At 41.7% G+C, this 23,809-nt stretch overlaps 1 protein-coding gene across 5 annotated transcripts in view; it reads left to right on the top strand.

Annotated features, from left to right (window-relative positions):
- SMG6 (SMG6 nonsense mediated mRNA decay factor) overlaps positions 1–23,809 on the top strand; it is a 200,674-nt gene that overhangs the window by 14,401 nt on the left and 162,464 nt on the right. For all 5 annotated transcript variants that reach the window (XM_061390647.1, XM_061390651.1, XM_061390648.1 and 2 more), the window contains exons 7-8: positions 2,648–2,758; positions 3,140–3,352. In XM_061390647.1, the coding sequence (XP_061246631.1) occupies positions 2,648–2,758; positions 3,140–3,352 (324 nt within the window). The remainder of the gene's footprint in view (positions 1–2,647; positions 2,759–3,139; positions 3,353–23,809) is intronic.

The raw sequence follows: 23,809 nt of genomic DNA, 5'->3' as shown, positions 1-23,809 counted from the left end.
GGTTTTGACTTGCATTTCCCTAATGAGTACTGGTTTTTTTATGTTCTTTTTGGCCATCTGTGTATCTTCTTTGGAGAAAAGTCTGTTCAAATCCTTTGCATATTTTTAAACTGAGTTGTCTCTTTGATTGTTGAGATGTAGCAATTCTTTACGTAGTCTGACCTTAATCAGATACATGATTTATAAATATTTTCTCCCATTTTACGGGTTGTCTTCTCACTCTCTTGATAGTGCCTTTTCGACAAAGTTTTTAATTTTGATAAAGTGTGGTTTATCTATTTTTACTTTTGTTGCTTGTGGTTTGATGTCATAGCTAAGAAACGCTTAACCAAATTAAAAGTTAAGGTTTCTTATTTATTTAAGCGAAAATGCAGAAATCTTTTTTTTTAATAGTTTTAATTCCTCTGTTTAGGTCACTGATCCATTTTTGGTTAATTTATGGTGTGAAGTAAGGGTCTAATTTATTCTTTTGCATGTGGCAATCTAATTCCCTTAGCATCATTTGTTGAGATTATTCTTTCCCCATTAAATAGTCTTAATACTTTTAAAAGTCAGTTGATGTATGATAAATTTACTCCTGGACTCTCAATTCTCTCTCTTGTGTGAATACTATGTTGTTTTAATTACTGTAGCTTTGTGGTAAGTTTTTAGATTGGGGTATGTGAGTCTTCCGACTTTGTTCTTTTTCAGCATTGTTTGGTGGTCTGGGGTTTTTTGGAAAGCCATATAGATTTTAGGATCAGCTTTTTCTTTTCTGCCAAAAGAGTCACTGTGATTTTGATAAGGATTCACTGAGTCTTTAGAGGGCTTTTGGTCTGTTTATATCCTTACAGCACTAAGTCTTTTGCTGCAAAAACATAGGATATTTTCCATTTATTTAGGTCTTCTTTGATTTCTTTCAGAAATGTTTTGTCATTTTCAGTTTAAAAGTTTTGCGTTTCCTTGGTTAAATTTATTCCTAAGGTATAAATAAGGTATGTTGTTTTTTTTGATGCTATTATGAATTATTTCCTAGTTTCTTTTTCAGATTGTCTATTACTAATATACATAAATACAACTGATTTTTGAGTATTAATCTTGTGTCTTCCCTCAGTGGTTTGTTGCCACACAAATTAAATTGTTACGTGTTTTTTTCATGGACCTCTGACCTAGGTTAGTACTCTTTGCAAGTTCTTTTCTTCTGTCCCTCTTTTTCTTTCTCTGTCTTAACCCAATTAATTGTCTTTTAACATCACTTTCTCAACTTTTCTGTAACTTTTCTTTCAGTGGATCCCAAGTATTTGCTGAGAACATGCTGTGCAGGTTTTGCTAGGTAATTTGATACGTTCTGTCCTGAAAAAAAACCATTGAGAAGACAAGTGTGTACAGACAACAGTACAAGTTGCACTTGATAGCATATGATGCAACTGATTGTTGGAAATATAATTTTCTATGCCACTAAGAAGGAAAAATGTGAGCTAAAGTAAGATGATGGTAGATATTGATTGTGAGTTGTATCTTGATTTCAGAGATGTTAAAATATGAAAAAAATCATTGTGGGACTGATCAATTACTGTAAAATCACGGGAGTGGCATAATTAGAATAACATTAAAGATAGCTTTCATTTAACTGACTGAAACCATGTATCAGATATTCTGTTAAACGAACAATTATGCGAATTTTATTCTTTTCAGGAGCCATATATGTTGGTGAATATCTTCATTTTACAGATAAGGAAATTTTTCTAGGTTGACTTTCTTAGGCTTATACCTAATTGGTGGCAGGACCAAATTCACACTCAGGCAGTCGAGCTTAGAATGTGTATCTTTAACCATGTTAGATGATTGCAAGGGGGCACTTTTAAAGAGTAAGTAAGTGCTGGGGAGAGAAGGAAATAGTAGTCTAGGTACATTTCGAGACAGGGAAAGGGTAAAGATGTATATGATAGATAGAAAGGCTTTTGATTTTCTTTCCTTCTAACCCTCTCCCTTTGATTTCCTTATTAATTGGTTGTAGAACTGGACTTGAAGTGTTTATTTGCTGAATGCATTGAGCCATAGTTTCCTTTCCTCAGTAGAGTCAGTACCTTGTAGTGCAAACATGAACTTAGGAGCCAGGGAGGCCTTGGTTCAAATACTAGCTTCTCAGAGGTTTGGCTTTGAGACCTTATTGGCCAAGTTATATAATAATCTTCCTGAACTCCTGTCTCCTCATCGTTAAAATGGAAATAATAATGTCTACGGGGCAGTTTCCTTGGGTTTGGAAATACTGTTTCTGAAGTGCTCATCATTTGCCTCACAGTTACGCTTAATCAGTGATATTGCCATTGTTATTTATAATTTAAATATGATAGTAATTAGTACATGCTGACCATTTTCTTTCTCTGAAGAGAAAATGTAATTGCTTTCATATTTTGTAAGGCTTTTTATTCTTTTCCCCTGCTTTTGAGTGTGTGGCTTTAAGAGTAGCTTACATTGTAGGCATAGTCCTGGGTGAGAAGAGAGCTCTGTTGTCATCACCGTGGCTTCTTCTATGGATAGCTTTCTCATTTTCTTGTTGGAATTCCTCACAGCTTGGGAGGGATGGTAGGGTTTCCTGGGTTGGCTGACTCAGGCTGGAGTCTGGAAGAGAACTGGTTGAGTCAGTGTCTCTGACCTCTTTCTGCAGAGGAGGAAGCTGGATGCTGTCTATTATTATATGCGCAGTTTAGCTGCCAGCAACCCTATCCTGACTGCCAAGGAGAGTCTCATGAGCTTGTTTGAAGAGACCAAACGGAAGGTGAGTAGGGATGCAGGCAAAATCATTTCTTCCTAGAAGAATGCATTTCTGTTACTGTCTCTGTGTCCTTTAGGAAATGACTCATAGTGTCCTCAAGGGGTGCCGTTGGTCTGTGCCATAGAGTCAGTCTCTGTGCAGAGCCAAACTCATCTTGAGGAGAGCACTCCACGAGGGCCTTTGGGTGTACGTGTTCCACAGCATATGGTTTACAGAATAAGTAGCTTTTATGAGACAAAACAGATGATACTCTGTACTTTGGAACTATGGCTAAGTCTTTACTTTTTACAGTTCTTAGCGAACAAGCTCAGGTGAGATGAGCACTTCTCTTTATTGGCTGAATACCAGGAGAGTCTGAGCTTACATGTTTGTATGTCATTACAGGCGGAACAGATGGAAAAGAAGCAACACGAAGAATTGGAGCTGAGCCCTGACCAGTGGCGGAAAGGGAAGAAATCCACTTTCCGGCATGTAGGAGATGACACCACTCGCCTGGAGATCTGGATTCATCCATCCCATCCCCGGTCCTCCCAGGGCACCGAGTCTGGGAAGGATTCTGAGCAGGAGAATGGGCTGGGCAGCCTAAGCCCCAGTGATGTAAGTTCCTGGGAGCGATGTCATGAGCACGACTAGCTGAGTAGGCGTGAGAGCCTGGTGCATGGCGCCATGGAGCACTGCGCAGACGTTTCCCATTCATCTCAGGGAGTCAGACCACTTCAGGCTCCCTGATGCTCTATACATGTCCTCCACCTACATTTCCTTTATGTTTACTATGCGCTTCCCTCTTTCACCACTGTGTGGCACTACAGAATTTAGTAAAAGCTTTTCTAGATGAAGATGAATTTAGAATTAAAAGTTTTTTGCTGCCCTGGGTTCATAGTCATCAGTATGATGCTTTAGGATTCTGGGTGGGATATTTGAAACTAGGGAGAGGACACAGTAATTGGAAAATTGCAGATGGCGGGTTTATCGTGCCCTGAGAGCAAAACTTATACAGTGAATGGCGAGATGAGCTGGGACCAGGTCTTGAAAGGTCATACAATAAGTAGTTTGACCTTTTACCCAGAAAGTCATAGGGAGCCATTGAGTGCTTTAAATAGGGAAATGTCAGGTGTGCATTTTAGAAATAGAACTCTGGATGTTTTGTGGAAAGTTTGAAGAAGAGTAAGACTAGAAATAAGGAGAGTAGAAGGGTGCAACAGTAATCCAAGTGAGATGTGAGAAGGAACTGAACCAGGAAATGGCTTTGGAGATGGGGAAAAGTGAACAGAGTATATTAATGAGGTTGAATCCAAAGGGCTTAATTGGGCATGGGAGCTGAGAGAAGTAGCACTTAGGTTTCTGACTTGAGAACTGGGTGAACTGGTCCATTCCCTGAGATAGAGAATAAAGGTGGAATTGGTTTTAAGAAAAGTACGATGAGTTTAGTTTTGGACATGTTGGAATTTCTGTAGGACATTGACGTGCAGATACTTAGAGACTATCAAATATCTGAAACTCGAGAGTGATTTGGGCCAGAGGTGAAGATACTTGAAGGCATCCTCTTATAGAGATACTAAAGTCATGAGAGAGAGTTGATTCAGCTACTCAAGGAAGGGACATAATGATAAATAGGTTGAAGACCTATGAAAGAAAGGAGGTAAATGGCAGGAAAATGTCCTTGCAAATGATGAGAAAGGAGTAGGATCCAGAGCACAGGTGAGGGGGATAGCGGAAAAAAAAGATGAGAGATCCGTCTTTCTTGTGCTTGAGGGAAAAGAGGAATGGATAACTGGGGGTGCAGGTAAGATCGTGAGTATTGTAGGAGGAAGGTGAAGGATGGCCTTTTCACGTTGTCTGTTTCCTCTTTGAAGTTGGAGGGTTGGCTGTCTGCTAAGAATGAGTCAAAGGTGGTGGGATAGGAGGACTCATCCTTCAGGGTTTAATTTAGAATTCCCTTTATCTTCCTCTGTCTTTGGTCTTCAGCTCTTTTCTTGATGACTTGGGAAGAAGTCATTGCTTATAAACGAAACTACCAGCTTCCTGTGTGCCATGGTGTGCATGGGGCCCCAGGACGTGAGGGTGCTTCAGAGGGGTTGCTACTGTGGCAGAATCCTCACTGCTGCCGCTTCTAGTTTGGATGGTACCACCTCAGACCGGAAGTCTACTTGAATGGGAGACAAACTGTTCTATGGGATTAGCTCCACTGTGTGTCTTTAAAATGAAAGCAACAATGACAGTTTGAGAAAGTATTTTATGGCATTTTTTAGGGAGTATCCCTCATTAAAGTTATAATTAATGTTTTATAGATCTCTGTCTTCCATTAGGGGTTTTATTTATTTTTTTAAGTAGTATGTTTGTAAGTTTGTATTTTTATTCTTTTTTTATTAAATTATTATTTTTTAATTGTAGTATAGTTAACTTACAATGCCGTATTTGTTTTTGGTGTACAGCAGAGTGATTTGGTTATATGTTTTTTTTTTTTTTTGGTTATATGTTTTTTATATATATATATATTCTTTTTCATATTCTTTTCCATTATGGTTTCTTATAGGATATTGAATGTAGTTCCCTGTGTTATATAGTTAGGTCTTGTTATTTGTCCATTCTATAAGCATTTGATTGTGCTACCTCTAAACTCTGAATCCATCCCTCCCTTACGCCATTCCTCCCTTGGCAACCACAACTCTGTTCTCTATGTCCGTGAGTTTGTTTCTGTTTCGTAGTTAAGTTCATTTGTGTCGTATTTTAGATTCCACATGTGCGTGATATCACATGTTGTTTGTCTCTCTCTCTGACTCACCTCACTTAGTATGATGAGTTCTGGGTCCATCCATGTTGCTGCAGTGGCATTATTTCATTCCTTTTCATGGCTGGGTGCTGTTCCCTCACACACACACACGCTCACATCTTCTTTATCCATTCATCTGTCAGCGGACTTTTAGGTTGTTTCCATGTCTTGCTGTTGTAAACAGGGCTGCTGTGAACATTGGGTCGCGTCTATCTTTTCAGATTAGAGTTTGTCTGGATATGTGCCCAGGAATGGGATTGCTGGATCATATGGCATGTGTTTTTATTCTACGTGCATCTAAGAGAGGCATTTTCAGCTACACGTTGGAGCCATTACATTTTATTATATTTAGTACATTTTTAATTATGCAAGTAATATATTAATGTATTTTTAGTAAAAATTTCAAATAATTACATATATATGCAGAGTAAAATTTGATAATTTGTTTTCTGAACTATTGGTGAAGCTCTTTGTATGTTTTCAGCCTCTGCATCATCCTGGAGTAATCATTTCCCTTAATTTCTTTTAAAGTTACATCTTTGGGTTTGGACTCTTAGTTCTGTAATACCAGCACAGGAGGAAGAAGCCTACAGTTTCATAGCTCTCTGTCCAGCTAGGAAACCACACTGCCTTTTTTGACTGTTTTCTCAGGCCCAGGTCATCTTCCCATATCCTTTTCTTTGATACAGTGGGCCTCAAGAACTCAGTTCACTCTCTGTTCCCCAGAACAGGAACATACATTGGATGAGAAGTGAGAGTTTATTCACAGACATTTGAGTAATTAGGCTTTGGAAATGCAGAGATGAAAATAACCAAAGATGATTTCTAGCCTTAAGGAGCACTCTGTCATGTGGGGAAGATAGAAACATAAATATTTGATTATATTATAATGCGGTGTGCTGTGATAAAGGCAAGCATGAGAGGCTATGGGAACAGGAATTAAAGGCACCTAAGGGGTACGGTTAAGGAAGGCTAGACTGAGGAGGCAATTTGCAGCTGAAGGATGATGTCAGGGCATTTCTACTCTTGAGGCATAAAGGCTTAGGGAGCTGCAAGTCATTCAGTGTGGCTGGAGGCTAGAATGTGAGCAGTGCTCTTGCTGGAGATGTGAGTCATCCTTTACCCCTTCTTTTTCAGTTAATACCAAGGGCTATTACTCTGCCTCCTAAACATAATTTTAATCCATCTACTTTTCTCTTATTTCTACTACCACTGTCCTGGTCTAAGCTGTCATTCATCATTTCAGTAATCCACAGAGTATTGAAAGCTCTTAATGGTCTTCCCACATTTATTCCTGGTCCTCCTTAGGCCTTTCTTTTTAGATAGTAACCCAAATGAGCTTCCAGATACACATTTCTGATCATGCCACTTCCCTCTTTGACAGTCTTCAGTTGTTTCTCTTTGCTCTTAGAATCAGGTCCAAACTCCTTAAAATAGTTTACTGGGCCCTGCAAGATTGGCCTCTGCTACTTCTAACCTTATCTTTTATCTCTCCACTGCCCCCACCCCCGACTTTGTTCTTGTCCTTTGGCTATACTGGCTCCTTCCTTGAAGGGCCCAGCTTCTTCTCTGGCCCTTGGCTATGACACATTGTCTTTGCATCTCTGCCCTTGGCTATGACACATTGTCTTTGCCTGCAGTTCTGCTCTCTCTTAATCAGCTCCACTCTGACTCATCCTTAAATTCTCAGAGTAAATATCACTTCCCTTTTCCAGGGAAGCTTTTCCTGATCCCTGAGCCTGGCTGTTTCCGCTTTGTAATGCCATGTTTCTAATTAAGTAATTATTTATATATTTTTGGCTCTGCTGGGTCTTTGTTGCTGTGCAGGCTTTTCTCTGCCGAAAGTGGTGGCTACTCTGTAGTTGCACTGTGCAGGCTTCTCATTGAGGTGGCTTCTTTTGTTGTGGAGCACAGGCTTTAGGGCATGTGGGCTCAGTGATTTCAGCTCCCATGCTCTAGAGCATAGGCTCAGTAGTTGTGGACCATAGGCTAAGTTGGCTCCTTGACCTGTGGGATCTTCCCGGACCAGGGATTGAACCCATGTTTCTTGCATTGGCAAGCAGATTCTTTACCACTGAGCCACCAGGGAAGCCCTAATTAAGTAATTTTAGATGCAGTTTTTCTCTTGTTGGTTGAAGTCTCTGTTGTTAGATTCAAGCCTTTGTGAAAGTGGGGTCCATATTTGGTTGTTCATTGCCTTATCCCCAGTGCTTGCGTATAGAAGATTCTAAATAAATCTTAGTTGAGCATATAAAGGAGGGGAGGAAAAGTGAGGGATGAAACTGTAGAATTAGGAAGGGCCAGGTTCTTCATAAATATTGAGGAGTTTGAGTATCTAATATTAAGTATTTTAAGCAGGGGAATCACATAATCAGATTATATAATGATCACTCTTTTCAACACTTTTAATGTTGAAACATATTTTTTTTAATTTGTTTTTTGTTAATTTTTTTCTTTGTTTTTTAAAGGAAAAGTTTTTTTTTTCTTTTTTAATTGCAGAGATAACACCAATTCACTGAATCTAAGTCAAACAAAAACAAAGTTGAAAATGAGATTCACTTGTTTTCTTGCCTTCAGAGGAACCACTATTAACTATTTGGAAGTTCTTTCAGACATTTTTCTAAATTTTTACAGGTGTGTGTGTATGTATACATACGTGCCTACAGACACATGCAATGTATTTTTAAGCAAAAATGGGTTTATACTATATATAAACAGCATACAGTTTGCTTTTCTGAATTATCCACTGGACATACATATAGTCACTTCTGCTATAAGGTAACACATGCGTTCCTAAAAATCACTGTGCTATGCAAAATTGCACGATAAAAACCACAGAGCTGACGGGGAAAATGGGGTTAGGAGAATAACACTCAAAAGCTTCCTCAGTGACATAGTTCAAAAAAGAGATAAGAACCTAAGAAAACAGTTGTTGTGTTTTCTCCATGTTCATTGGTTAAGGAGTATGTACATACTATCTTGAAAAAGACATAAAGTTTACTTGTAGAAGTGGGTTTGGAAGCATTGCCGCTTGTGAGTTCTTGTGAAATGACAGAAGGAGAGTCACTTGAAATTGGACCTGCAGGTAGAACGCCAGATGGGCTTAGGCGTGGCTCACAATGCAAGCGCACGTGGTGAACTGCAGGAGCTGGTGAATGCTTGGGGGGGGTGTGTGTTTTGTGTATTCCTGTGCAGCTCCGTTCAGCTGGGTGGAGTTTTCTGTGTTTACCTGTTGTTTCTCCTGAACAAAATAAAAGTTTGTGTTAGACTCACATTGTTCCCTAATAGGTTGATCATGATGGAACACATTTATGTCTTCAAAATAAGGGTTACAGCAGAACTGTGTTTCCACTTGCCCAAGAATATCTTTTTTTAGTACGTCCTTAGTATGGCTGTATGATATTTTATTATAAACGTGTATGCCATGTATTTATCTGTGTAATTTAAATATTTGCTTGTGTTTTACTTGCTTATTCACTTCAGTTGTCCTTTTTGAGTGATTAGCTTTGACAGAAGTTGCTCCTTTGACAACTCCTGGAGAGTTTCTAGCACAGACTTCTACAGTTGCTACAATTGAGATCCATGAATAAGAAACAGAAAATTTGGCTTCAAGTGGTTGTTAGTAATGATAGTCAGCTCCAAACTAGTTTGTTCTCTCTCTGCCAAGCGTGAGCTTTGGCTTTCTTTCTGAGTGGCTGCAGGAGGTTAGCTTGTGGGTTGTTGGTTTTCAGCCTTGAGATGTGGTTTGGGTTAAACATGCAACCTGGGGAGGGACTGCCAGCCCCAGCTGTAAGTGGCATCCTCTGAAACTATTGCGCCTCACATTTAAACTGTCTCCCTGCCAGCTAGGCCACTCCCAGTTCAGTGTCACTAGGGTTCCAAGCATTCTTTATTTACTGAATATGCCTTCTGCTGTGTCTCAGCTCCCTTTGAAAATCAGGAAAGTGTCCTATTTAGCAAATGAGTTGTTGCTGAGCGTGAGTTAATCTAAGGATATAAAATGATGGCATCAGAAATAATGTTCATACTGAAAGGTGAGAATCTCTGTTGGAAATGCTGAGGATTTTCTGAGACCTGATTGCTCTGTTATCAACATCTCGAATGCAGTGTAGCATGTGTCCATCTGCTGGTAAAGAATGAGCAGATGATAGTGAGAGCTGTTCGTTAGATGTTTGTCTCTCAGACTTCAGTGAGTTCTGTTGTGGCATGATTTGGTTTGCCATGCTCAGCATTTTCCTCAACCCATTGTGATTGTTGTATGTATAACACCCTCGGTGCTGTATGTAGAAATATGTCTTTAGACAAGGTAAATGTCATTGTATATTTGGCCAAGCTCTCGCCAGACCTTCTCTTTGGCTCCTCTGAAATATTTTTGGAAGGTCAGACTAGACTGAATCTCAGTAGCTACTAATACTTGTCATTAGGCCTTTCCTTATTTGAATCTTATTATTTCACCCACCAAATTATATTGTTTGCCTTGGTCTTTTTTTTTTTTTTTTGCTCCTCATTCTTCTGTCACATTCCATTATTTTATTTCTTTGCATAGTATCTTTTTTTTTTTTTTCCAGGATTTATTCAGATCTGGAATTTAATGCAGTTACCCCTGAATTTTTAGAGCGGAAGACTAAATTCTGGGTCTAGTGCTTAACCAGACTGGTTAACCTGTACTGTTGTGCCAGTTTTGTGCTAAGATCATAAAGATAAGTGCAACATTGTTATATCCTCAAAGTGTTTAGAGCCTAGTTCATGGGTCAGCCAGCTTTTTTTATGAAAGGCCAGATAGTAAATGTTTTGGATTTTGTAGGCCATATGGCCTCTGTTATTACTCAGTTTTGCTGTTTTGGTGCCAAGGTAGTCACAGACAAAAGGTAAATGAATGAGCATGGCTGTGTTGCAGTAAAACTACTTACCAAGACAGGTGGCAGGCTAGCTTTGGCCTGCGGGCCTAGTTTGCCAGCCTCTGGGTGAGTGGGAGGAATGGCTCCATAAAGAGAATGTTTCCGTCAACAGTTGATTATTGTTGTTTGTGGTAGTTATGTTCTGTGAAGTCAACATAGACATTGACTGAGCAGGTACTAAACGCTCTTAAGGGAAATTCAGGGTTAGGTTCCTATGAGCCTCTGGTTACAAGATTTTCATCTACTGATCAGTACACGTCTATGTTTCAGTTTAAAGACACCTTATTTAATATATTGTTGGTTCATTAACATTGAATTCATAACCAACAGCACCCATCATGCCCAAGCAAACTTACCTAGCACATGTATTTTCTCCTTAAGGCACATCACAGCCTTCTTGTGTTTAGGAATATTAGCATTTCAGCACTGTGCTTGGGGACCATTTTAATCAGTGCATAAAAATGTGGGAAATGTGGCACTAAACAGGCCACAGAAGGGACACTTGTTTCAAGTGTGAGAGAATCACCTTGCTCAGTCTCAGCGGGGAATGTGCTTATCAGGCGACTCAAGTTTTTTTGCTGCTCTGTGCATGTTCACAAATGACTGTGAAAGCACCGTGACTATTGATTTCGGTGCTACTAATAAGTTTTAGTGAGTCTGTGAATTCACAAATGCAAAATCCACAGATATGAGGACCGCCTATCGTAGTGTCGTGAGGGAGTATGTCTTGGGTGCCGTGGAAGCACAGAGAAGGGCATAGTCCAGTCCAAGTGGAGGCATGGGTTGTGGTGGGGAAAGGAAGGGCCAATTCAGAAGGATTCCAAGAAAAGTTAACTAAGGAGAGTGAAAGAGAATGTTCCGAGTAGGAGGAACAGCCTGAGCAGAAACAGAGGCTATGGACACAGCAGAGGGTTTGCAGGGTATCTGAATCTGTGATAATTTGGAGGAGGATGTGAGAAAGCTGGAGTGGTAGAAAGACTGAACCTTCCACAAGAACCATTCTCTGGTTTGGTGCTGTAGGTATACATGGGCGTGGTGGTCAGGAGGTTGGTCCCATAACATCCTTCTGGATTCTGGAAATAACATTTTGTTTCTGGAATTTCTCATTGTTTCCTTGTCGTGTCTGCACTGCTAATTCAACAAAAGCAGTACCATTCCATTCATTAAGTTTGGTAGGGTGAAAGTTGACTGAATTTTTTTGCCCCGCAGTTTGCTGATTAAAAGGACTACTCTTTTAGATTGTGCTTTAGGCGAACTAATGAACGTGGAGAAGGTACTAGTGTCTCTTGTGTCTTGGTGGTTGGAGGAAATTGCTAATGGCTTCAATTAAGAAGGGCAAAGTTTTTTTTCATACTTATATTTTTATGGCTTTTAAAAGTTCACAAAGCCAACACATGTTTATTGTAAAAAGTTTGAACATGCCAATAAACACTATGTTTTATCACCTAGAGGTAACTATTATTAACATTTTAGGGTATGCTCTTCCTGGCATTTAGATCAGAAACGTCTCATGCTCATTATGCTGGAAAATCAGAAGAGAAAAATCCGTGCCTAATTTTTAACCTAGAGTCTGGTTGGGAAAGTGGTATTTTAATTTCTTAGGTCAACAGAGTTATCCATATCTTGGTCTTCATCAAAGTAGCGCAGTTAGAGTGACAACCGTAATGTCCTCTCTCGTGCATAAAGAGAAGCTTCTCAAGCCACATGAAGAAGGAAGAGTTCAAGAAAGGTTAGGCATCTAATAGGACTTATTGCTTTTGGAAGATTGAGTCTGAAAGGATACATTTCATGGGGAAGCATCTTGAGTGAGGAATGAATTGGGGCATAAAGGATTAAAGTGAGGCTCCCTGGGCTTATAAAATTTATGACCTTGTTTGGAAAGCTGGATTCTTGTTGGGGAAATTTCTAGGCAGTTATGTTGGGGTTGGTTTCTAGGTGGGTGGGAAAAGGGATTGGAAGATCTAGTAAAGGAGTGGTTGCCTTTTTAGATATTTTAATTAAGACATATTTTTGAATGGGGTAATATAGTTTGTATGTCTATATATAAAATATAAATTCTATATATATATAAGAGGGATTCCTGAGTGGCTCAGTGGTAAAGAATCCTCCTGCCAATGCAAGAATCACAGGAGACACGGGTTTGACCCCTGGGTCAGGAAGATCCTCTGGAGGAGGAAACAGCAACCCACTCTAGTATTCTTGCCTGGAAAATCCCATGGACAGAGGAGCCTGGCAGGCTACAGTCCATGGGATCGCAAAGAGTCAGACACAACTGAGCGACTGAGCATGCAGGTATTTATCAGGTAGATATGTGATCGTCCGTTAGTGGTATGTCATACATACTGTTATTCATCTTTGCTTTTTTTTTTTTTTTAATATCACTATTGGACTTGGGAGTTAAGAGATCTTTCCATGAGTGATAGCCTGCAAGTCCATTATATCTCTTTAGGATTTGGTAGCTTGTTAGCTTTCGTTAGTTTTGTTCAGCATCTTACATGTCAGAGGCAGGACAGTGCAGAGGTTAACAGCTTGGGTTTGGGGAAGTCCTCAGTTAAGTCCTAGCTTTATCAGTTATTAGCTGTGAGACTCTGGGCATGTTCTTTAATCTGACTGTGCTTCGGTTTCCTCATTTGTAAGGGGTGATAACGGTAGACTAAATGAGATAATGCACGTAGAGCAGTGAGTGGCACATTGTAACTTCTCGTACAGTGGTAGTACTTGTTACTGACATGTTTTTGTTATAATGCTCTTTTAAGCTATTAGGTTTGATTTTGCATTTTTCAGTTTCTAACCAAAGTGAACCATAAGGCTTGATAATTCACAAACTGACAGCCCACTGTCTAAATGCAGACTGTTCATTTGATCTGAGGAGTTCTATTTAATTATGAAAAATTTCAGACACACACAAGAAAATAGCATAACGAACGCTCATACCTGTCACCCATATTTTCTACATTTGTTCTGGCTTCTTCTCCGGTCATTCCCTGCTGAAGTATTTTAAAGCAAATCCTAGATATCACATCACTGCATCCGTACATATTCCACTTCCCTACATGCCTTTAAAAAAAATAACGGACGTTTTCTTAAGTATCACAGGGCCATTCCCATGCCTTTCCTTGGTGTCATTCAACATCTGATCTATGATTTCATTTCCCAATTTATCTATCAAATGTCTTCTTATAGTTGGTTTGTTCAACTCAAGATCTACATTATGTTGTCTCCTAAGTCTCTCTTAATTAAGACCAGCTCTGCCTTCCCTTTTAAACATTTTCTTCATGTCACTTGCTGCTTAAAGAAGCAGGTCAGTTGTCCTGTGGCATTTCCACATTTCTGGATTTGTCTCTGTTTCCTCATGGTATCATCTAACCTCTTCCTCTATCCCCATATAACTCTAAATGAGAGTCAACACAAAAGCATGGTGTGACACTTTGAGCCTTTTTGGCAAGAGTACTTCACTGGTGGGACTGTGTGCCTCATTCTGTACTGTGTCAGGAGGTGTCTGATTAGTTCAATAACCAGAGTTCAGGTACAAATAGATTTTGTTGGTTTTATTTTAAAATTGCAATAAGTTGCCAGCTAATTCTCAAAAAAAATAAATCAAGATCTGGCAACAACTCGCCAGAGCTGAGCGGCCTGCTCTCCCTTAGTTTGTCACTAGCCCGTCCCCTCCTGTGCTCACGTGTTGCTTGCTTACACCGCCCACCTTGCCAGTGCAGGCATTTGATTTGTGATCCATGCTCCACAAGGGCCACCAAAGTAAGACATTACAGTCCAGGTTTTTTAGGACCTGTTTAGGTGGTTTCTCAGAGATTCCGTTTAGGATTGCCAGGCGCATCCAGCCAGGCCTAACTTGGGCACAAGGGAAGTGCCTTCGTCGTTGGGCCATAGGTGTTTTGCTGGGGACGCTGTCACTGGTGCTGACCCATGACCCACTTAGCAGTGCATCCTGCTGCCTGCTGGCTTGCCATTTGTCTGCTGCCCAGTGGTGAGCCTGGGGAGTCCAAAGGTATCACTTCTGTTTCCTAATGAAATTTGTGCCTGTGGGAATTGAGGCCTACCTGCAGAGCTCTGGGACAGAGCTCTTTCCTCAACATCCTGTTGCAGCCAAGCTTGGTGAAAAGTGAGAAGTTACACTGCCTAAGCGTGTGAACTGAAAAGTTTTAGGCTGGTTTTTGTGAAGTCTGAATGCCACCCACCAAACCAGATGGTTAGAATAAGCTTTTCTGATCTCAGGTAGTTTTCCCCTTGCCCAGGACTTTGAGTAACAATCTGAAATTTCTGGCAGAGTGAGAACCTTGTTTGCCAAGGTTTTGGACTCATCTGCCTAGAATTTTGTGTGCTGCCCCTGCCTGCATCTCCTGTGTCCATGTTTTCCTGGTGGTTTTTCCTTCGAGACTATGTGATAAGTTCCTTCAAGGCTCTGTGATAAGTTGATGGTTTCCTTTCTGACTCGGAATATATGGCTCTACAAGGCTGGAAGTTATATGAGGTATATGTTTTTTTTTCCTTGCCTTTAATCAAGAGTCCAGCAATGTGAACATTGGCCAACAAAGGAGCACAGCTTCACTGTGAGAAACCCAGGCCAGGTGGCCTGGTAGCACAGAGGTCTCATGTGCTCAACTTGTTTGATTTGCTTGAAGGCTTTTTTTTTTAAGTATGCTATGCAGGTGGCATTTTCTTCAGACCCATCCTTTGTCTTGCTTTTCAGTGCCCCTTGCATAGCTTGTGCACCTGAGCTGCTGCTGTTGCTGCCACCACTGTGCAGAAGAAGGCTGTGATGTGTGGGTGGTACACGTCTAATGCCTCCACCTTCTCCTTACCCCCTGGCCCCCCACCCATGAACACAGCTATAGATGAGAGAGCATGGTTAGAAGGCAGGCTGCCTTGCCTTGTGTTGGAGTGAGTTCCAGTTCCTAGGGTTGAATCATGATCCTTCAGGTTGGCATTTGTAATGCTAGTGCCACTATGAAGTCAGAATAGCTTTTGACCTGATTTCCTCTGGGTAGCGCAAGCATTGATTTAATTTACAATAATAGAGAAGAGTTCAGTCTCTATGCTGGTAGGTAAATGTTTTGTCCTTGGTAACTCAGTTATTTCATTGCCCCATAATTATATCATCACAGCAGAGAATGTTGGCTTAATTTTTTTGCCTCATACATACAGAGATTTTATATCTGTAAGGTGGACACCGTGTATGTTTTCAGGCTTGCTGTGGGTATTAGCCTCATGTCGTTGATGTGGTCCTTGCCTTTTGTAAAGTAGTTTGCAGTGTGTACCCCATGTCATTCTCCTCCACCCTGGCAACTATTTGAAAATATTTTTCTGTGAACTGAGATTTGACAGCGTGTGGTGACGGTCATCCGAGTCTCTTTCTGCAGGACAAGGCTACAGCTTTGCTCTTTTTCTCATGCCATAAGAAAGTTATCTCACGACGATAACTTGGTGAGATAATTGTCAAAGAAAAGCAGAACCGGGACTGGGTTTTTTTGGATCTTGATCCTATGAGTGTGTGGTGAGGAACATCCCTACCAGGCGAGGACTGACCTGCCTGCCTGGATCACTGCTGGACTCTCAGGCCGACGTCTGTCTTTGTCTCTTTGTGGTTGGCCGTGAGTGGAAGTTTCTCAAAGTACATTGGCCCTACCTGCAAACCCTAATGCCTCACATGACCTCGGTCACCAAACCACTTCAGGGCTTTATTTTTATCCCAGCCGTTTCGTTTCAAGATGTGAGGTTGGTTTCTTTCCTCTAGCAGAGCACAGTTCTCTAGGGGGACGAAGCAGAGTGCCAGGGTGCAGTTGAGGCTGGTTAGACACCAAAACCACACTCTTCGTCTTTCAGGGCTTGAGACGTGACATAAGCCATGCTGCAAACACCAGCTTCCACATGGTGAAGAAACCTGGTCAGAAACTCGCTTCATTTAGTGTTTGTGTTTATTTAATTTATGTCTTTAGACAAGTACAGTGAGGAAGAGGTGGACCTGCCTCATTCTGCTTCAGCCAGAAATCTAATTCTAAGAATGGACACTGGCTTAAAATCCAGTATTTCCCAGCTTAAGGTTTTTCGTCTTCCCCAGGGGCGTTGATGAGAACTCTCACAACTCACCAGGTCTCAGGAAACCGGATTACCAACATATCCTGTTCGCGTGCTTGTGTGTATTCTGTGTTACCCACAGGCCACTTTCCACCCCACGTGACCTTTAGTTACCATCCGGAAAGTCAGGACCCAGATACCAGTCAGATTTTCCAGGCTTTGGTTTGGTTTAGACATTTTAGAAAATGTTAACAGTAGTAATTTTACAGAGACTTTCTCGCATGGCACGCATAGTGAATGGGAAGTTAGACATCCTGAAGGGAGGAAGAAAGGCTGCCCCTGTGCTCTTTTCAGTAACATGTTTGAAAATGTGAACATTCACAAGAAAACTTGCTACTGAAATGCACAGGGATGGAGAAGAGTACTATCTGATTGGTTAGAAGTCGAGTCCATGCCCCAGTTCTTAGGTTTCAAGACTAAATTCTGAAGTTCTTGTTGCCTTCTTTATAAACTTGTAATGCTTATTATTGGAGTTGCTGATAACACACTGCATTGAATATTATTTTAGTCAGCATCTCTCTATGTAAATGGACTGTAATAAGTCAGATCATCAAGACTGCCGTGGCCTGCAGGCTGTACTGTGCAGTCCTAAGCTCAGTCGTGTCCGACTCTTGGCAGCCCCGGGAACTGTAGCCCGCCAGGCACCTCTGTCCATGGGATTCTCCAGGGAGAATACTGGAGTGGGTTACCATGTGCTCCTCCAGGGGATCTTCCCAACCCAAGGATCGAACCCAGGTCTCTCCCGCCTTGCAGGCAGATTCTTTACCATCTGAGCCACCAGGGAAGCCCTAAGAACTACTTTATTACCTTCTTATGTAAGGAGTTGTTTAAAAAGAAGAACATGTGACAGAGAGATGAACGTGGCCCACAAGGCCTAAACTGTTTAGTGCCTGACCCCTGTACCAACTAAAGGTTGGCCCACCACTGTTCCAGAAGCTGGACGGGTGAAGGCAGGTAACCCAGATGTCCTTTAGGACATGGATTCTCAACGGAGGTGTTTCTGCCTTTTGGAAACACAGTTCACTTTTCGGGTCTGTCACCATGGCATGTTTTGGCAACCCACTCCAGTGTTCTTGCCTGGAGAATCCCAGGGACGGGGGAGCCTGGTGGGCTGCCGTCTGTGGGGTTGCACAGAGTCGGACACGACTGAAGCGACTTAGCAGCAGCAGCAGCACCATGGGATGTTTAGCATTCCTGGCCTGTCCACTAGATGCCAGTGTCTGGCCTCCACTTTTCCAAGTATCCCCTGGGAGGGGTGGAAGTATTTTGGTTCAGAACCACTGATTTAGCACCTACTGAGATTAGAAAAACACCTTGTTAAGGTTTCTTCCTTCATTTCCTCTCAGTCAGAGAAACAGACTTGGCATTTGGTCCTTCACGGCATAGGGATCAACCACAGTGAGGGAATTCCAGTCACTGGCGGAATAAGGAGAATTTTCAGTGTAGAATAAAAAGGTTGTAACGAAGCCATTTAATGAGTGTGTTTGTTGCTTGTTCACCCTTCAAGATACTCATTCAAGTTGGCGTATGATTTGTGAAAGGTTTGTTTTGATGTTGGCCATCCCTTAAAAAGCATGTTCCTCTCTACGTGAGAGGAAGAGTAGCCATCTTTGACCTTAACGTCCAGATGATTTTGAGATCTGTGGGAATCTGTACGGTGTACTTGAGAGACTTGTTCAAAGCCAATGTAAAGACGTAGTTTTGGCATCTCCTGAATAACCTGATATCCAGACTTAAGCCAGAACTCTGGGGTTAGAGAATTTTCCAGCCTGGGAGAGCCGACTGAGAAAAGTCCTCCTCTGGCTGCTCCCCAAGTTAGACAAGGGAGCAATCAGCTGCTGATTTCCAGCCAACTGGAATGTATGTGCGGGTGTGCTGTAAATCGTCCCCTAGGATCCAGCTCCTAGCCTGCGAAGAAATTCTCATTCCAAGTGAGAATGAGACCCTTCCCCTGCACCCACGTTCAAGCTGCAGCTGCTATAGGAAGAAATGGAGGAGTGAGACGATGTTACTAGTAGTGAGTGGGAGCGGCTCACTTTCTATCTAGCATTCTGTCTGGGGTGGAGGGAGAGACTGCACTGGCCTTTTTGTTTTCTCCGTGTTGCCTTTCTCACCAGTTTCCTATGTTTCTTTAAGTTTCTGACTGTGCTCGTGGAGAGATGTATCTGCAGTCCTGTGATTTGCCTTCCCTCTCCACTCTTTAAGGTCCCAGGATTTCATCTGTCTGCTCTTTTTTTGCTGCCTTGGGTGTGATGTTTGGGCTAAGGTAGAGAATGTGAAATAGCTGTCTTCTTGGCGTGTGATCTTACCCCAGTCGGCAGACTCTTTGTTTGGCTCCAGGGGGAAACTTGGGTATTTCCCCTCCTGAAAGTGTTTCCCTTTACTCATAAATATTTAATATTGAAGTTGCTGCTCAGTTTTATTTTCCCAAGTATTGGTATTTAGGCTCTCTAGACCAGAAGGAACTTAAAATACGATCGAGATGCTTTCTGATGCTCGAGTCCCTGTAAAAATCTATTTACCACACAGTTTTTTTATTAAGAGTTTCAGTGATTTTTCCAGTTGTTTTATTTTCTCTCTCTACTGATTCAAGGTTTATTGAGAGACTGCTCTGGGAATCGTGAGGCGTCTCTCCTCCTGTTGCTCTTCACATGTCATTCTTCACATGTCATTCAGGCCCAGAACGTGCACCCGGGTGGCGTGTTGGGCCCTGGTAGCATTGCTCTGACTGAATTGTACTTTGGTGTAAAGTCATCATTCAGTTCAATTCAGTCGCTCAGTCGTGTCCAACTCTTTGTGATCCCATGGACTGACGGCAGCACTCCAGGCCTCCCTGTCCATCACCAACTCCCGGAGTTTATTCAAACTCACATCCATCAAGTCAGTGGTTCCATCCAATCAACTCATCCTCTGTCGTCCCCTTCTCCTCCTGTCTTTAATCTTTCCCAGTCTTTTCCAATGACTCAGTTCTTCATATCAGGTGGCCAAAGTATTGGAGTTTCAGCTTCAGCATCAGTCCTTCCAATGAATATTCAGGACTGATTTCCTTTAGGATGGACTGGTTGAACAGTATGAACAGTAAGATCATCAGCCTATATTAAAACAATAAAGAGGTCTAGGGAATTATTGCTGTTTGCATTACCAGGTCTCGTGGAAACTGCGGGAGAAGTTTTTGCTTTTAGTATCAGAGATAGTTATGTGGTGGGTTTTTGGTATTTTGTTTTTAACCTCATGCACATTTACTAATTTGTTAATTCAGAATAATTCTGTAATTATTCCAGAGGTTAGAACTGAACTTGTAACTGGCTTTATAAGTGTCAAGAGTTTCTGGCATGGTTTTTTTGTCATGTCCTTACCACTCCTGACCTCTAATCTTTTATCTCTCTGGCTCCTCTGTTTTCTTTTTTAATTTTATCTTGCAGTACAGTATATACCTTTATACGTGGCCCTAAATAACTTGCTTCTCAGTTTTATATGGGCATTTTTCTCTTTTCTCTTGCTTGTTCAGTTGTGAAGCCTTTTTCTCAGGTCAGCTAATCATCTCTGAGCGGATCAGGATTTTTCCTGTCCCCATTCAGGTCATTTCCATAAATACTTAGTGAATATTTTTGTATGTTGCTCATTGTTCTAGGCACTGCACCTAGAAAGGAAAATGATAAATAGTAGTCCTTCCTTCAAAGATACAGTATAGTAAGAAAAATGGATATGTAAATAAATACTTACAACGAAGTGTTGTGTGTGAATAGAAATATGTACACCATGCAGAGGCAGTGCAGAGGGAAAGAAATTAACTCACGGTGAGCAAGGAAGGCTACGCAGAAAAGTGCCGTGTCCTTCATTCTGAAGATGAAACAAGCTCTTCAGGGAGGTGTGGGCAGCAGAATTTTCTGGCGTGGATTAAAATCATGGTGCTTGCTTCTGAGATTCTTAGTCAGGAGTCTGTCATTGGAACATTTTAGGCGATGGTGCAGATGTCCACACTGATGCTGTCTAATCAGTCCACTGGAACCGAAGAGTCATCACAGTGGATACTTCTAGGCTTTTGATTTGGCCCAAGCTTAGAAGTGAATCCTTCAAATAGTTCTTCTCTGCTTTATTTTATGCATTAGCAAAGGTTGAGTCATCCTACAGTCATGCCTTCCATCATTCTGGGAAGCTTTCTGAGCCAAGCCCAGCTTGGCTTGGGAATAAGTTATGCTTTGTGTTGTAACCATTGGCAATAAGTTCTAGTCTTGCTCTTCACACGCATAGTAGGACTGCAACTACTGAAGCATATGGGAGAGAGGATTTAGAATAATACCTCTGCCGATTTGCATTTTTTGGGGTGTGTCTTTCTTGGTAAAGATACTAGAGTCTTACTCTATCTGATGAGATTTTGAGCTGACTTGTGCCACAAATCTCTGAGATATTCAGCCCTAATTTGTAAAGCAAACTATTTGTAAGTCAGTTGACATTCTCTTTGAGGAATTTCTTTGGCATGTTTTCTTTAAGACTTCTGGACAGATCTGTAAAACAGTATGGCTTTTAAAATACTTTGAAGTGACATGTATCAAAAGGTTGGCTAAGACTCTAGTGGATGCCCGTGCTGCCCTCAGAAGCTGTCCCTTGTGGCTGAGGTAGACTTGGAGTCAGTTTTTCTGGATCATATTCCTAAATTTCTTTTTATTTTTGCGAACATGTTTCTCAGGCTCTTTCCTTGTTTCTACATCTGAAAAATGGGATCCAGTTTGCACCATCAGCTGCTCTGGTATTTAACACCCGTGCAGCTTTCTTGCATCTGGGTGGAGCCACAGACTTTCAGCACGGTCACCTTCATTTTTACCACCTCAGGTTAGAGTTTGATGGGGTTAGGACACACGGGGTAAAGGGTGTTGGCATGAAATAAAGGCTTTTTGTGGGACAGCGGAAGAGGTTGTGGTAATTTAAAGAAAACTGTATTACAGAGTCATATACATACAGGAAAGGGCCTATATCAAAGCCCTACAGTCTGATAAACTGTCACAGACTAAGCAAACTGTGTAGTCCAGCGGAACTGGTTTTTGACTTGCCGTTTCTGTGCTTCCCTTTCCTTTGAACTCTAAACTCACAGTCTCCCTACACTTTGAATAGGAGCAGTGAGAGGGATAAAGCACTGTAAGTAAGTTCGGAAGAAGTTAATGCTCGTGATTTCCCCGCTTTCTGGCATGCCCAGGATTGATTTTCTTTGTTGAGAGAGGATAAGGAGAGCACAGAGGAGAATTGCATCAAAGATAAGACATTTGAAAGTGTTTGCCATGTCTTTTGAACCAGATATTTTGAGTCTGGGAACCAGCACCCAAAGGATATGACTGACAGAAAACTAGATGGAAGCAGGCCTTCCTCCAGTCACAGTGAAACTGAGTCTGTCACCAAAAGTGCTGTGGTTTTCAGCCTCGAAGTTGAGCACTCTGGCTATTGGGGGAACAGTGACATCACAGCCTGCCTGCTCCTGGAGATGCTTGGGTCCAGCTGGGATGTGGGATCCCTCACGTTCTGTGTTGCACGTTTATGGCCTTGTCTTTGGTGTCTAGGTAAATGCCAGGCTGCGTCAGCTCGTGTTGTCACCCCTGTGTAACCCATTTTTATTTCAGCCGTTTTCTTCCCCAGTCTACTGCTGGCTGCCAGTGAGGTGTAGAGGTGCCTCTGCTGATAAAGAACAGATACAGAAGTTCACATCCAAACCTGAATAACCATTTTTAACTTGAAACACTTTTCCTAGGAGTCGATGGGCCAGAATCCTTTCCTTATTTGGTGCCTTGCTCAAATCCGAAGCTCATGTGAGGTTGTCAGAGCTCCCTGTCATGCTGGCTATTTGCTTTTTTGGTGCCCATGGCAGAATGGTTTGTGAAACCTTCTTTGTGACCACATCTTTCTTAAACCGAACCCTCGTTCTCCTCTGGGTTCTTAGACTAGTTCTTACTCCTCCCTTTCCTGAGAGATTCAGGGGTTTTCCTGTATTGTGGTAGGTGGTAGGCGGGGGGGTGGAGGGGGTATGTTTTCAGACATTTTTTTCCAGACTTTGCACAGTCCCTTGGTGATAGTCTGTAAATGCACTTGTCTTCTTTGACTCTTGAAGAACTACTTCCTTATTAAACAGGCGGATTGGGGATTTGTCTAGAAAAATGTTAGGGTTTTTATTTTACTAGTTTTATTACTGCTATTTTACTGACATGGAGAATAAGCTTTTATTCGCTTTTCTCACTTTTCTTTTTTCTCCCTTCTGGCCGGCATTATCCTCGGGTGCAGTTGTTAAGTGCTTCCACCAACGTGCATGATACGATCTGGACTGGAAATGTCTACTTCCCTTCATGTGCAAGACTTCTCTCTTGTTTGGACCACTGGTCTCTCAGTGAATGATACCCGAGCCACTGATGGGTTTTTCTTTGGGGTTGCCTTAGCTTTTGGCCTTTAGAAACATCCTCAGTGTCATTCCTGGTTCTGCCAAAAGGTTGCCTTTTTTTTTTTTTGAGGTGAAAGATGAAGAGCTCAGAGTCTGGAAGCAGACTTGGGCTGGTCGTTTAACCTCTCTGTGCTCAGTTTTCTCATCTGTAACATAGAAATAATAGTAGTACTTCCTCACAGGATTGTGGAGAGGTGAAATGAGCCGATAGTCCTAAGGTGCTTAGAAATGTGCCTTACACGGAGAAGGTGCTGGGGAAGTTTTGACTGTCACTAAGGCAGCTGACCGTAACACTTGCTTTGTTTGGCTAGGCGAACTTGAGTCTGAATTGTGTCTGAGTAGCTTGATGGTACTTTTAACTCCTAAAGCACAGAGCAAGCTCTGTAAATTTAACCTGTCCTTAGTTGGGAGCTGCCCCCAAGCTTCTGAAAGGTGCCGTCGAATAGTTAAAATCAGCTATTAGGCCACACTTCATGCTGTGTGAATTATATATTTGGGCAAAAGAGTAGAATGGTTCCTCCAGTCCTTTGCTCCCTTGGCTGAGCCTCACTTGTACCTCAGAATGTGTGTCTTTTCTTGCTACCAGGGGGTACACCAGAAATTGTGAAAGTGGGGAGTATTGTAATCTTAGAGCAAACTCACATCCATCCATGTCTTTAGCCCACTGTCCATCACTGTTGATCATTTCTTGTCCTGAGATACAGAAACAAATCATTCACTAAAGGACATCAGCCTAGAGCAGAGCTGACCACTGTGGTAGCCACTAGCCATATGTGGTTGCTTAATTGAAATGAAATAAAACTAAAAATTCAGTTCCTCAGTCACAGGAGCCACCTTTCACTCATTTCCCACCTGTGGCCAGTGACTACTGTATT

Source organism: Bos javanicus, chromosome 19 (genome assembly GCF_032452875.1).
Source record: "Bos javanicus breed banteng chromosome 19, ARS-OSU_banteng_1.0, whole genome shotgun sequence".
NCBI classification, from domain to species: domain Eukaryota; kingdom Metazoa; phylum Chordata; class Mammalia; order Artiodactyla; family Bovidae; genus Bos; species Bos javanicus.
The sequence above is the reverse complement of the archived record's forward strand: the minus strand, read 5'-3'. Positions and strand labels throughout refer to the sequence as shown.